This window comes from Belonocnema kinseyi, chromosome 3 (genome assembly GCF_010883055.1).
Source record: "Belonocnema kinseyi isolate 2016_QV_RU_SX_M_011 chromosome 3, B_treatae_v1, whole genome shotgun sequence".
NCBI classification, from domain to species: Eukaryota; Metazoa; Arthropoda; class Insecta; order Hymenoptera; family Cynipidae; genus Belonocnema; species Belonocnema kinseyi.
This window is the reverse complement of record NC_046659.1, coordinates 97,981,123-97,996,756: the sequence shown is the minus strand read 5'-3', so window position 1 is coordinate 97,996,756 and position 15,634 is coordinate 97,981,123. Positions and strand designations below refer to the sequence as shown.

Below are 15,634 nucleotides of genomic sequence, written 5' to 3'. Positions count from 1 at the left end.
TTTCTATTTTTTATGTCTAAGTTAAAAACAGGAAATAACCATGGAATAAAAAAATGTAAGAAAAAATTTTTTTGTCGAAATATAATATTTCAACAAATTTAATATTTTTAATTTCTACTAAAAATTGCAACAAAATATTTGTTGTTTATTTTTACTTTTCAATGTTTTTTTTTATAAACAACCCAGTGGGCACCTGGACATCCTGAAGACGTCCTTAGAATGTACCTCTATGTCATATGATTTGACGTCTTCAAGACATCCTTAGGATCTTTTCATGTATTTAAAAGGTCCTAGGGACGTTCTTAAGACGTTCGCCAAAAGACGTATATAGGACCAAGTTTAGGTCTTGTGTGCCCACTGGAAAAGGAAATAAATACAGGTTTTTTAATCGAAACAATAAAATTGTTCTATTTTTTGCGGGTCCTGTGTAAACAAGTTTTTACAGATCTTGTGAAAAAATGTCTTATGTTTTAATATCTGTGACATAAAAAAAGTTCATTTGAAATTTTAAAATGTGTACGAATTTCCTCAATTTATTAAGATCATCAAAAAATAAAAAAATAAATAAAAAATCATTTTCTTTTTTAATTTAGGTAGAAATGAACAAAATGAAATTTTTCGTCTTTTTTGGAATTATAACATAATATAATGTTCAATAATAATATATGGTTATATTTTTTTTCTTCAAAATTATTTACTTCTAACAATTTCATGCAAAAATTTGAATTTTCTTACATAAAATACAAATTTAAAGAAGTCATTTTAAATCCAATAGCCCAGTAGTAAAAATCTTTTAATTTTTGTACTAATTTGTTTTAATATAGCGAAAGAACTTTTCATTAACATAACTAAATAATTAAAACATTTTGAGTTTTTCAGCCCACCCTACTGTATAATTTGAACATTAAATCACTATTTTTTTTAGTAATTCAGATTGAATTCGATATGAACCGCTTGAAAAGAAACATTCACTTTTGAAACTGATAGATTAATTTTCAATTAAGTAGTTGAAAAAAGGCTAATTAATTAAAAACTTTCAAGCATAATAGACAAATTTTTAACAAAGTAATTGTAGATATTAGCGAAATGTTGAATTTGCAACCTACAAAGATGAATTTCCAAAAAAATATTAATGTTTGCGAAAAAGGCGCATTTTATAGAAAACAATTGAACTTGCAACAAAAAGGTAAATTTAAATCAACAAAATCAACCTTCAACCAAAAAAAGATTACTGTTCTACTATGAAAGAAGAATTTTCAATTCATTAGGACGAATTTTCTATCCAAGAAGGTGAATTTCCAAAAAAATATTTTTTTCTGCGAAAAAAGCCACATTTTATAGAAAACAATTGAACTTGCAACAAAAAGGTAAATTTAAATCAACAAACTCAACTTTTAACCAAAAAAAGGTTACTTTTCTACTACAAAAGAAGAATTTTCAATTCATGAGGACCAATTTTCTATCCAAGAAGTTGAAAATTTAATAAACATGTTTAATTTTTATAGAAATGATTACTTTTGAATAAAATAATTTATTTTCAACAAAGTCGTCGGATTTTAAAAATATAAAAGATTTAACCACAACCAAAATCAGTTGCATCTTCAATCAAATAGTGTCATTTTCAAGCCAAACAGACCAATTTTTTAGTAGTGGAGTTATTAGCCTAAAAAGATGAATTTTCAACAAACAAAGAAAGATGAACTTTTAAAATAATTTTTTAGAAAGCCTGTGAATTTTTAACAAAAGTTAATTTTCAAGAAAGAAAAAGTAATATTTCAGCAAAAAAATATGATCATTCTATTATAAAAGATTAATTTTCCGTCCCAAAGAATGAATTTTTTATACAAAAAGGTTAATTTTCAACAAAACAGTTCATTCTTCTACTCAGGAAAAAAAACAAGAAAAATAGAAAGTTTCCTGAAGAAAGCGAAACTGAATTCTTTGGAAACTAGAAAATTAGAAATTTTTCTATTCTACGCCCTAAAAAATTGTCTCAGACTAAAACTTGAATGAGAAATTATTCAATTAGGGTTTTTTCTCCAAACAGTCTGAAAGATTCGTATTTAAAAACAAGAATCGAAAAAGTTGCATGATCTGAGCCCTGCAATCAGGAAATTTTAATTTAGTTTGGAATTTGACTTCTTTTTCAGGGATATCAAAGATTTGAAGGGATTTTAAGATTTTTTTAATTTTAAAAGATTTAAGGCATTTTATTGAATCGCAAAGAACTTAAAGGGATTTTAATGATTTATAGGCGTTTCAACCGTTGTTGGTACTAAAATTTAATGAACAACAATAACTTATTCTTTGTTCAAGAAATTTCAAATTCTCGAGAATTTGAATGGAATCCAAAGGATTTCATGAGATTAAAACAATTTCAAAAGATTTCGAAGAATTTGGTAGAATTTTCAATGATTTCAAGGGATTCCTCGAAAGCTTTGAAAAATAAATAAATTTAAATAAAATTGATTTGAGAAAAGTGATTTGCGATTAAATTTTATTTCGCGGAATTTCTGTATAATTCAAAAATTTTGAAGAATATTAAGAGCTTGACATTTTTTTAAGGATCTTCAAGATTTTAAGTTATTTTAAAAGGCTCGGAAAAATTTCAAGATATTTCAAAAATTGCAAGGGATGCCATCGAATTTTGCAGTATTTTCAAAAAATTTTCAAGAATTTACAAGAATTAAGGGATTTTATGGAAATTTCAAGTATTGCGAAGACTTTAAGTCATTTTTTTTAATATCAAGGCATTTCGATGGTTTTATTTCATTTTCAAGGGATTTTGAATGATTCATAAAGATTTCTAAGTAGTTGAAATACAATTTAAACGTAGATACAACATTTCAAGGGATTTTCATAGATTGGTACAAAAGCTATCAAGAAATTTCAAGAAATTTTAAAAGATTTTCATGAATTGAAATTAAATTTCAAACGATTTTAAGTATTTAATATTTTTTTATTACTTATTTCAGGGTGGATTATCCTAAAAAAAATTTGTGTGTATATATATATAAGAACTTTGTATTATGAATTTTCTATAATCTCAAGCAATCCAATGCAATATTTTTATTAACATATATGCAAACTTTTGCAATCCCATGAAATTCTGCAATCTGGATCAAAAATCCGAATATTTTAACGTCTTGTATCGTTGACATATAATTGCTCAGACCTTAAATTGTTTACATTGTATATTGCTAAAAAAATTAAGTTTAAAAAAAATATCCTCATCAACAGGATTCAATAACAATTCAATAATTTTTCATAATCAATAATCAAACACATTATCAATTTATCCATCCTACTTTATTTCAAAAATTTAAATGATGAATTCCAAGTTGAATTATGTAACAACATGAATTTCTTCTCAATGGGACAAATATGGAATAGAATTCTACTAATTTTTGTGCCTGCTTATTATATTGTTTAAACAATTTCTTCATGCTTCTAGCCCACAGAAGATTAATTAGACAATTATTGCACAAGCGACACGTAATAGGGAAAAACTGCTCATAGGTCGCGGACGTTTAAATTAGCTTATTTACTAGCTGGTTACTACAAGTTTATGAAACTCGTTTACTTTCAAATACATTTGCAACAAACGAATTTAAATTTTCCAGTTTCATTGATATTATGCATATCCGCTACGTTCATTTCTAATCATACCCTTACGCAGGGGTTAATCGCAATCAATGATGCAATATATGTCCCCAGGAAAACGGAAAATTCTATGCAATTTAAGATTAAAAAAATGATCCATCAATGAAAAATTAAAAAAAAAAATTATTTTTCAAATTTAAGACTTAAGAATATGAAGATTTTAGAACAGGCGTTAAAAAACGAATTATTTAGTGAATCTTAAAACTGAGCTTGTCTTACAAAGAACTTATTAATCTACTAAATGAAAATTTTTCTAGGCATGTTGATTCATCATGAAATATTTAAAGAGATTCTAAACCAAGTTCTAGTCGAGAACTTAGTTTCATCTGCTTGACATTAATCGAGTCTAAAAACATAATTTTATTTTTTAACCTATACATATAATTTCTCCAAACTTTATAGTTAAATTCTACTATTTTCTTATTAGTTTATACAAATAAAATTTCCATGATTATTTTCGTTCAATTTTTCATACAGTTTGATTCAGTTCAAACTGATGTGAGGGATAATGTAGCCAGTAGTAAAGCGGACCCCTACCATTTGTAATATTTTAATTTATATGCGCGCTTCGTAATGATGATTATACATTTTTATAGAAGTATGTATTTGACATCCTCTTCGACTTGAGGAGCCTCCTATTCACTTTCTTTGACTGAGATCTTCATTCCAATATTTTTGGCCGAAAACTTTGGACTTACAAATAAACATAGTAACTAATCTCCGGGAACTAACCTTGTTTGCAGGCAATCAAAAAAGTTTATTTCATAAATAGTTTCCAGATTATCGGAAAGGCAGAGATGAAAAGCGACGTAAACTCAAAATAATGCATATGCATAAAATTTTTATTCAGCACAATAAATCTTTTTGTTCTCTCAAAAAAGAGTCCGGAGACGTCCGTTATGATATTTTATAGCATCTCCGAATTCAGTTTTTAAACATTTTCATTTTTGTGGAAAAAAGCCGAAGAAACTGTAAGTATCACATGCCCTGAAACAGGAAATAATAATTAATAATTTCAAATGGAAGTATTGGAAATTTTTTAAAAATGTATCGAAAGAATTTGAATTTATGAAGTTCCAAATCAAATAATTATAGGTTAAGTAAAATTTTGAAAAAATTACAGAATTTCAAATGGAATGAAAGGGAAATTAAATCGTATAACTTAAAAATTAATGTGTTTAAAATTTTTTAATTTTAAATTGAAAATTTAACAATTTCTTTGAAAGGATTTCAAATTGTATCATTTATAATTAAAAACCTTTACAAACATCTTATGGATTAAATTTATTGTTAATTGGAAACGGTTAAAGTTAGGTAATTTGAAATTCGAAACAAGGCAAAATTTTAATATTATGTATAAATTGAAATCATTAAAAAATTAGCAATTTTCACATTTTTAACTATACTTTTCCAAATTCAACCATTTCAATTAGAATTGCCAACTTAAAAATAAGAAAAACAATTATATGCAATGTTTAAATTCATTACTTTAAGATTGAAACCTTGAAATATTAATAAAATTATTTAATTGCAGAAGAATACATTTCAGATACTTTAATATTTATCTACGTATAGATTTTAAATAATAATACTTTCTAGAAATTTTCCAATCAAATATTTTTCCAATTTTAAGCATTCATTTAAAAATCTTTGACTTAAATTTCGAACATATTTAGGGTATTTCATTGAAAATTAGACATTAAAGAACTATTATAAATCATGATTGCACTATGATTTTAATGTTTGTACTTCTGGAATTTTAAGACTTTCAATTCAAAATTGTTTTGTTATTAACTTGAACTTTAAATGTTCTATGTTTCAAAACATTTTAAATTAAAAAATAAAACAATTTTCAACGCCTGTTCTAAGATATTCTTATTTTCAAGCCTTCAGTTTGTGAAATTATTTTTTAAATATTCTAGAATTTATTCTTCAGGTATTTAATTAATAATGGTTAAATTAGAAATCTTTTAAACTTTAAAACTTTAAACTTTAAAAATGAGTTTTTAAAGTTAAACCCAAAACATTTCAAAATTGAACTCTTATATTATTAAATTTAAAAGTCACTATTAAGGCTTTCAGTAATAACTTTTGAACTTTGAAATATATCTTGACATTTTAAACCCTTTAGTTTCAAACTATAGGCTTGTGGAATTTAAATTTGCAAACTTCCAAAAATGAAAAATTTTAAACCAAGTAACTTCTTATTTAAACTTTTTATGCAAAAAAAGCTTTAAATCCTGTTTCAAAATTAAAAATAGGGAAACTTCAAAGTTTTATTATGCTAAAAACGTTGAAAATCATATTTTTGGAAGTTAAAAGCCAGCAGATATGCAATTTCTCAGAATTTCGAAAGGAAAAATGTTTAAACATTTAAACAATAAAATATTAGGTTAAATATTTATTTCAAAGTGTATCTAAATAAACGTTTTTTTAATTTAATTACTTTTATTTTTTAATTAAAATATCTAAAATATATTTTTGTTGACGATCTAACCAGGTTTAATAACTAGAATCAAAAAGTTGAAAAGAGCAAAACTGCAATGTTTCAGATACAGTCTGCAATTACATAATGAGCCTTAGATCGATTGAAAGCAAAAATGCACGCGACTTTCTCTATGAAATAGTTCTTGACTTATGCAAGTTCCGCGGCTGTTCGCTCCTGGCACGCGAGAACTGACCCGAAAACTTCGGCCATATTATGATGACCTGTCGTCAAAATTTCCTGCCCAGAATTCTTCACGTATCTCGTGCAAGTTTAAAAAATATTTGCATTTCCCAATTCATAAAAAACTGCAAACTATAAAAGACAAGATATACATTTTCCTCAAAATTTTGTCTTGCACAATAAATTTGAAAAAAATATGTTTTATATCAAATGAAATGTAGGCATTTTTATGTATTGATTTCTAATACGCTTCAAATTTGTCCCATGCATAAGAACATTTGTCATGTAAAATTTTATTTATATCGCACAATATCTTCTGTTCAGACTTTTGATTTGAATTTTTTTAAATTTGCTATTGGCCATGAATTATAAAAAATCTTTTTTATATTTACATTTTTTGATAGTAAACAGTAATGCAAAATTACAAATTGAAAAAAAATTCAATTTAGAAATTCTTGAAATTGCGCAAAAATCATGTTCTTTTGGATGGAGTTAATTTTCAAACTTTTTTAAAAAAGTTCGAATACGTGGAACCTGAAATTTCTTCAACTTGAATCAAAGATACAGGGTACTATTTTTATTTTATGGATGAACATTTTTTCCTAGTGTTTAATGCTTTTCAAAATCGCGAAAAAATACAATATCCAAAAACCCTAAAATTCCGAAATCACGAAAAAACTCCAGTTAAAGAAATTCCAGCTCGCATATACATATATCAAATATTTCTCAAAAAAGTGTAGAATAAAACTAAATCCAAAAGAACATGTTCTTTTGCACATTTTCAAAAAATCTTAATTGTACAAAATTTTGTCTAATTTTTCATTGCTGCTCACTTGCAAAAAATTGTACATATTCAATATTCTCGGGGGTTGAACACTTTTGGCTATTATTAGAATTACATGCCAAAAAAATGCAATTTTTATATCGAGCATATTCAAACATAAATACATAAAGCGTTTCACGGCAGAACCATGCACTAAGGACAAATTTCAGGAGAGAAAACTTTGGGTCAAACAAAATATTTTGTTGGCCATATAACTTGTGCACTGAAAATACAGTATAACATAGGAGAATGTATGCGTTAAGAATCTAGAAAAGTTTTGTGTTGCCTTATGAAATGAATCGCCCACATATTTATACCTATTAATAATTAAGATAGTATGGTATTATTGCCACAATAAACACAATTTTTGCTTCATGGATTCACTTAACACAGAACTAAGCGTAGCAACTGAAGTGAAAAAATCTAATTACAGTTTCACCATTTTATACGCCATAAATACATCATATTATTTTAGGCTCACAAAGAAGGATTTTCGTAATCAGTTTTAATTAAATAGAGTCTGCAGAAACAGATAATGCGCAAAAGTTCTGCAATCAGGAAAGACTACAAAAGTGTTATAATTCAATTGTACTTTTATGAAATAATCAACTCAGAAACTGTAATCACATACAAAAGCTAGTGTTAAAATAATATATTAAAAAATGTTCTAATCCAGGTTTTATTCGAGAATTTAATCGTAGAACTTTGAAGTGTTAAGGAAAAGTTTCATTTTATCTTACCAAGAGAGAAAGAATCTACTAAACGAGCCTTACAAATAAATAAAGAATCTGCTAAAGGAACATTTTTTAGACATTGATTCGTCATGAAGTAGTAAAGAAGGTTCTACTGCAGTTTCTAAAGGAGAACTTAATTAAAGAATTTTTAAATTTGGAGAAGAAGTGACAGTTCATCTTATATAGAAATTAATAATCTACGGAACACGTCTTACAAGGAAATGATTAATCTACTGAAGGGACATTTTTTAGGCATTGATTTATAATGAAATACTGAAAGAGGTTCTAAGCCAAATTCTAATCGCGAACTTAATTGAAGACCTTTGAAAAGTTGAGAAAAAGTAGCATTTCGCCTTGCCAAGAAAGAAATAATCTACAGAACGAGTCTTACAAGGACATGATTAATCTACTGAAGCAACTTTTTTAAGCCTTTATTCATAATGAATATTAAATGAGGTTCCAATAGAGTGTCTAAGCGAGAACTCAAGCGAAGCACTTTGATTTGTTGAGAAAAAGTGGCAGTTCGTCTTACAAAGAAAAAAATAATCTACTGAGTGCGTCTTACAAAGAATTGATTAATCTACTGGAAATGAATAATCTACTGAAGAGATATTTTTTTAGCATTGATTAATATTAAAATTTTAAAAAAGGTTAAAACTGAGAACTCAATCGTAGAAATTTCAAATTTTCAGACTCAAAAAAGCTTTTCGTCTCAAAAAGAAAGAAGTAATCTACTAAATGCGTGTTGCAAGGACCTGATTAATCTTCTGAAGCAAAATTTTTTAAGCATTGATTTATAATGAAATATTAAAAGAGGTTCTAATCCAGGTTATAAATGAGAAATCAATCGAGGAACTGTGAAATATTGAGAAAAAGTGGCAGTTTGTCTTACAAAGAAAAAAATAATCTACTGAACGCGTCTGACAAAAAATGATTTATCTACTAAAGCAAAATTGATTTAGGAATTGATTCGTAATGAAATATTAAAAACGGTTCTAATCCAGTTCTGATCGAAAATGTAATCAAAGAACTTTGCAGTGCCGAGAAAAAGGGGCTATTCATAGTGCCAAGAAAGAAATGATCTACTGAACGAGTCTTAGAAGGACATGATTATTCTACTGATGCAACTTTTTTGAAGCCTATATTTATAGTGAAATATTAAAAGAGGTTCTAATCCAAGGTCCTAATTCAATTCTGATCGAAAAATTTATTCAAAGAACTCTGCAGTGTTGAGAAAAATTGGCTGTTTTTAAGCATTGATTCACAATAAAATATTAAAGTTTATCTTACAGAAAAAGAAGTAATCTACTGAACGAGTCTCACCAGAAAATATTTAATCTACTGAAGGGACATTTTTTTAGGACCTGATTCATAATGAAATGTTGAAAAAAGTTCTAATCCAAGTTTTAACCGAAGAACTGTAAAAATTTTGATAAAAAGTGAATGTTTGTATTACAAGGGAAGAAATAATCTACTGGCCACGTCTTACAAAGAAATGATTAATCTACTAAAGGAACATTTTATTAGGCATTGATTCAGACCCTTAGGGGACACATTATGAATAAAGAAGAAAATCATAAGAAAAAGTTGCAGTTTGTTTTAAGAATGAATAATCTAGTGAACGCGTCTTAGAAGTAAATGATTCATCGACTGAAGGAACATTTTTTAGGCATTAGTCCATAATGAAATATTAAAAGAGGTTCAAATCCAGGGTCTGATAAAAAAAAAATGTTTATATACAATTTTGTCAACCACTAGTTTCTTTCTTACCTATTTACACTCAATAATAAGTATTAGTTCGAGAGTGTAAGTAAATAAATGCACTCTAGTTTGTACAATGGCCCCCATCCGAGTAAAATCAAGCCAAATGCTGCTCAACTTTGCTGATCGAACGAGAAGACTTAAAACATTATGTACATCCAGCGGATATCATTAGTTAAATAGAAATTTCTGATGCGCATAAACGAAACCAAAAATTTTTTATTAAAAAAATAGAAATAAATATATTTATTTTTTATTGAATCAAAACTAACATTCTTCTCTAACGTCAATAGTCAAACTAATAAACATTTTAAAAAATTAAATGAATTTTAACTTTAAGAATCATAAATAAACAAAAGTCAAGCACCCAAATATTCCCACTACAAAAAATGGGCCACCTTCTTTTTGTGACCCCTTTTTTTATTTTAAGTTTTTGTTAATTTTGATGGAAGTATTTGCATATCATTTTTACCGCAAAAATAACAGAGATATAAATAATTACAGAATCTTTTCTTTTCATTTTTTCACAATTAATTTGAATTCAATACACAGTAAAAAATGTCTAATCACAATATATTTATCGGAAGACTGCAATTAAGACAAATTTATTAAATTAGAAAAATGGTTAAAATTAAAAACTTCTGATTATTATCTATGCTCTCAGTTTATGGATTTTACTTCACAAATTCCATGTATTTAAAATTGTACAATAACAAAAAAGTTGTATCGATTTTTTTAATTTAATATCTTTAACAAAATTTATTTCATATTTTTTTAATTTGATCAATCTTGTTAAATAGCATTATTTCTATAGGCATTATAAGACGAAATTTTATTTTCTGTTGTCCTACGTCATATACAAGAAATTTGTGAAACATAATCTGAAAACTGAGAATTTAAACTTTTTAATTTCAACCAATTTTTTAAATTAAATACAATTATATTTCTCTAAATGGTAGTATTTCAGTAGAGATATCAGGATAAACCTTTTTCCACGTCTTTTTAATTTAATCAATCTTGTTAAATAGCAGTAGTTCGTTAGGGATATAAAAATTAAACTTTCTTTGCTTTTTTCAACATCACATGCAAATAATTTATAAAATAAAGTCTGAGAAACGAGCAATTAGCAAAAAATAAGAATTTTTTTAATTTTAAGCACTTATTTAATAAGTTTGTCGAATAGGCATATTAGTTCATATTTTAATAAATTTTTTAAATGTTATCAATCCTGTTAAAATAGCATTCTTTCTATAGGGATATCAAGCTAAAACTTGTTTGCTGTTCTTTAACATCAAATAAAAGGAATTTGTGGAATAAATTCGGAAATCCGAGCATTTAGAAGAATATTATAATTGTTTAAATTTTTTATAAATTTCTATTTAATCAATCTTTTTAGATAGCACTATATCAATAGGGGTATTAGAATAAACTTTTTAATATTCTTTGACCTTAAATACAAGCACTTTGTAAAATAAAACCTCAGAAACGAACGTTTAGAAGAAAATTACATTTTTTAAATTTCAACCATTTTTTTTCATGTAATCAACCTTATTAGATAATCGTAGTTCGATAGGAATATTGAGGTCCAATTTTTTTGGTTCGACATTAAATACAAGAAATTTATCAAATAAAAATCTAAAACTTAATATTTAGAGGAAAATTATTTTTAAAAATAAATGTTTGTAAATGGCAGTCTTGCAATGAGGATATAAGGGTAGAATTTTCCTTTTTACATTAAATTAAAGGAATTTGTGAAATAAAATAAAAAACTGAGCTTTTATAAGAAAACTGGAATTTTTAAGCTTTCACCAATTTTTAAAATTTAATCAACCTATTGTCCAACATTTAATAGAACAAATGAAAGAAATTGAATTTTAAAAAACTGAGAGTTTAGATGAAAATTAGAATTTCTATATTTCAACACATTTTTTATATTTAATAAGTTTCTCTAAATGGTAGGCTTCCAATAGAGATTTTGGGATAAACCATGTTTGATGCCTAAAATTAATCAAAGAGAATTTTTGAAATAAATTCGAAAAACTGAGCGTTTGAAAGAAAATTTTATAGTTTTTAATTTGATCAAATTTTCTCCAGTTAATAAATATTGTTAAATAGCCTTATTTCGAAAGGAAAATTGGGATACTTTTTTTTACAGTTGTCTGAAAATTAATATAAGGAGTTTGCGAAATAAAATACAAAAACTTAACCTTCAGAGAAAAATTAGAATTTTTTAAATTTTAACAAATTTTTTAATTTAATAAATATTTCTAAATGAAAGTTTTCTGAAGGGTATATTGGGATACACTTTTTTGTTTTTGTCTAACATTTAAGAATAGGAATTTGTAAAATAAAATTGGAAAACTGAGAGTTTAGAAGAAAATTCGAATTTTTATTTACTTTTTTCTAAATTCACACAATTTTGTTAATTAGCAATATTTTAATAGGAATATTAGGTTGAAACTTTGTTTTCTGTTGTCCGGCATTAATTACAAGAAATTTGTAAAATAAAATTCACGAACCGAGCGTTGAAAAAAAATAGAATTTTTTGTAAGTTTATCCAATTTTCTTAACTTTATTAATTTTCTTAAATAGCCGACTTCCGGTTTGAATATGGAGATAAAATTTTATTTTTTGTTCTCTGCCATAAAAAAATTTGATTAATGAAATAAAATGCAAAAAACCGATTGTTTATGGGAGTGATATCATTTTCTAAATATAAAAATGAAAAAATTGTAGAATAAATTGCGTGGGTGGATGTAACGTAGTTATAATAGAGTGATTGTCATCTAGAATAATATATTATTTTATTTTTACGACATTTATTCAGTTGCATAGATAAGAATTCGTATTTTTTCTTATATTTGTTCCTTTAAAAATATTTTCAAACTTACATCGCGAATTGGTTAAGAGACTTTCTCAAATAATTTTAATTAAATTGACACGAAGGTCATTCAAAACGATAAAAAATAAAGATGGATGTAAAATGTAAATCTTTGCAGAATGGTTATCTATACAAAACTTCAGAGTTGAAAAAAAGGTTCTTTATCAAAAAAAAACTGATGAAACTAATTTGCAAAAATTAATAGGCGCATAAACTATATGTTAATTAATTATTTTAAAACTTTTGCAGCGTTTGGCGGCTACCAGTGAGCGAATTGTCAATTTCAAGGCACGACTGATCACCTCCATCATATAGGAAACCATTCAGACTAAAAATTTCACAACGCAAAAATAGAAAAAGCTGAGATTTGATGATCCTCCTTAGCCATCGGGACCATCGAAAAATTGCCGGAGGATATTAAGGCCACTGTGAAGGGATTTTTGCCCCTCATACCTGAAATCCAAATCGACAATGTTTTGCCAGAGGATTACCGACAAAGCAAAGGAAGTTCACCACAAATTCCCTATATCATAATTTTTTATCCCACATCCTAGAAAATGTTTCGTCGAAACAATCAAAACACAAATTTAAGATTTTATGCTCATCTTTTTTTTCATCTATGCTTCGACGAAACTTCATTCTTCATCAAGCCCTCTTAGCCCTATAATTCAAAAATTTTTAAAGAAAGAATCTAGAAAATTTTCTGTAAATGCAGACTTTGAAAAAAATCGTTAAATTTAATGAATTCAAAAGAAAAGTGAATAAGATTTTTTTTTAATATTTAAGAAGTTTTCAAATTTAAATTCAAAAAGTATTTAATATATTTGAATACCTTTAGAATTAAAGTTTGTACAATCTTCTTGTTTGGATTCAGAGATTACGAAAAAATTGTTGTAACGGCTGAATAATGTTAGCAATTTTTTATTTCCGTTATAATAATGATAAAAGAACAGAATGCAAGACAGAATTAATAATTTAAATTAATTGCTCAAATGCTGTGCGTTTTCGCACAGTTATTTTAATTATTAATTTGATCGTTTGCGTAATGTCCTTCATTTCTTTTCAATTCGTCGAATTTATCATCGTCGTAAATACAAAAGAATGATGGACTATGTGACAGTTGTCTCGTTGCTCGTCGGTAATTTATAAAAAGCTTTTTTCGATTCTGAAAGTCAACTTTTTCGACATACCTACGAAAAAAGTTATAAAAAAAAGTTTAAAAAATGAAAAATTAAGTTGATTTTTTTCAATCGAAAGAATTTTTCTAGAATCAAACAAGTTTTCCGAGCAACGGCTAAGATCAGTCAGAAAGACGAAACCTTGTATATAGTGTTTGCTGCAACAGTGCCAAGCATTGGTTGTTTTTACCATTTATTATATTGTAGATTCCTTCCGCTACCTTTTTTTATTAATTTTATTAAAAGGCTGTTGAAAACCTCAATATCTAAAACGCGGACTTGACGAGGCACGGAATCCATGAAAAACACCAGTTTAATGACAATTTCACGCGAAACTGAAATGTAATTGCCAAGGAAACCAAAGTTTCCATTTTTTTAAATAACTTTTTTGTGTTTTGCCGTGAAGTTTTTCAAAAAGAGATTTCGACATCAATTCAATTACGTGATGATAGGATGTACCTATTTTTAGTTAACTTGACAGAATTATTTCCCAGTGTACATGGTCTTTGTTATTTTATAGTGTAAATAAATATTATTGTAATAAAATTGAATCTATGTGTTAATTTTTTCACCGATAGTTGACTTTTAGCATTTGCAACAAATTTAATTTTTGAATTTGCAGAATGGCCGCAAAACTTAATTTCCAAAATGTAGGGACTTTATCATGATTTTTTCTTTTCCCTGACGTTTAACATTCAAAATCCAGTCTTTTGATTTTGCAACATTCCTAAAAATATAATATTTTCGAAACGGAATAAAAAAAGGTTCAGATTAAAATGTGAAGATGACAAATTTAATTATTTATTTCAACCGGAAAAAATAAATTTTTTATCGTGAAAGATGAATTTTTAATCCAAAACGACCAAATTCAAAGAAAAAAGTTAAATTTCCTACCGAAACAGATAAATTTTAAACTAAATAAATAAATTTTGCACCAAGTTGTTCAATATTTAACCGAAGTGTGGAATTTTCAGCCTGAAAATATTAACTTTTAACCAAATGGTTAAAGACTAAAAAGTGGCATTTCTTAGAAGGTAGTTGAATTTTCAAGAAAAAAAAATAGAAAATGAATTATTAAAATCAAATAGTTGAATTTTTAACAAAAAAAAGCCTTTTTTACCTGAAAAGATTCATATTTTATCCAAAAATACGAGTTTTCAACAATACAGTTGAATTTTTTTACCAAAAACTTCAATGTTGAATAAAATAAATTTTCAATAACAAATTTTTTGGATTTTTGAACAAATACACTTTATTTATGAGACAGTTGAATTTTCGACAAAAAGATTAATTCTCGCCGAAAAATGTAATAGATTATATTTCAGTGACAACAAAAAACTAATTCTCAACAAAATAGTTCAACTAAAGAATAAATGATAAAAAACCAAAAAGTTTAATTTTCAAAATAAAAAGATAAATTTTTAACATTGGCAACAAAAAAATGGAATAGTTAATATTTCAACCAAAGAAGATTACTCTTCTCATCGTAAAAGATAAATTTTTTATCAAAAAGGATAAATTATCAACAAAATAAATCAATTATTAATAATCAGTTTTTCCATTTTTAACCAAATTGTGGAACATTCAACCTAAAAAGATTATTTTTTAATTAAATTGTCGAAAAGCAAAAATAAGAATTTTTGATAAAAAGAAGTTGAATTTTTAACAAATAGATGAATTATTAACAAAAGTGTAATATTTGATATTTCAATAATAAACAAAACTATATTTCAGCCAAATAATTCAATTAAAAATGAATTATAAAAATCACATAGTTCGATTTTCAACCAAGAAAGATAAATAGTCAGCATTCTCATAAAAAAAATGGTTTGTTTTAGTGTTTTAAAGAAAAAGAAACTAGTTTTCAATAAAATAGTTAAATTTTCAACAAAAAAAGCTAAATTTTCAGCCAAACATTTTAATTTC

General features: G+C 26.1%; 1 protein-coding gene across 1 annotated transcript in view; it reads left to right on the top strand.

Annotated features, from left to right (window-relative positions):
- LOC117169945 (sal-like protein 3) overlaps positions 1–14,142 on the top strand; it is an 88,692-nt gene extending 74,550 nt beyond the window's left edge. The window contains exon 7 of the mRNA XM_033356455.1: positions 12,780–14,142. Coding sequence (XP_033212346.1) covers positions 12,780–12,845 — 66 coding nt within the window. The 3' untranslated portion in view covers positions 12,846–14,142. The remainder of the gene's footprint in view (positions 1–12,779) is intronic.
- The last annotated feature ends 1,492 nt before the right edge of the window (positions 14,143–15,634 follow it).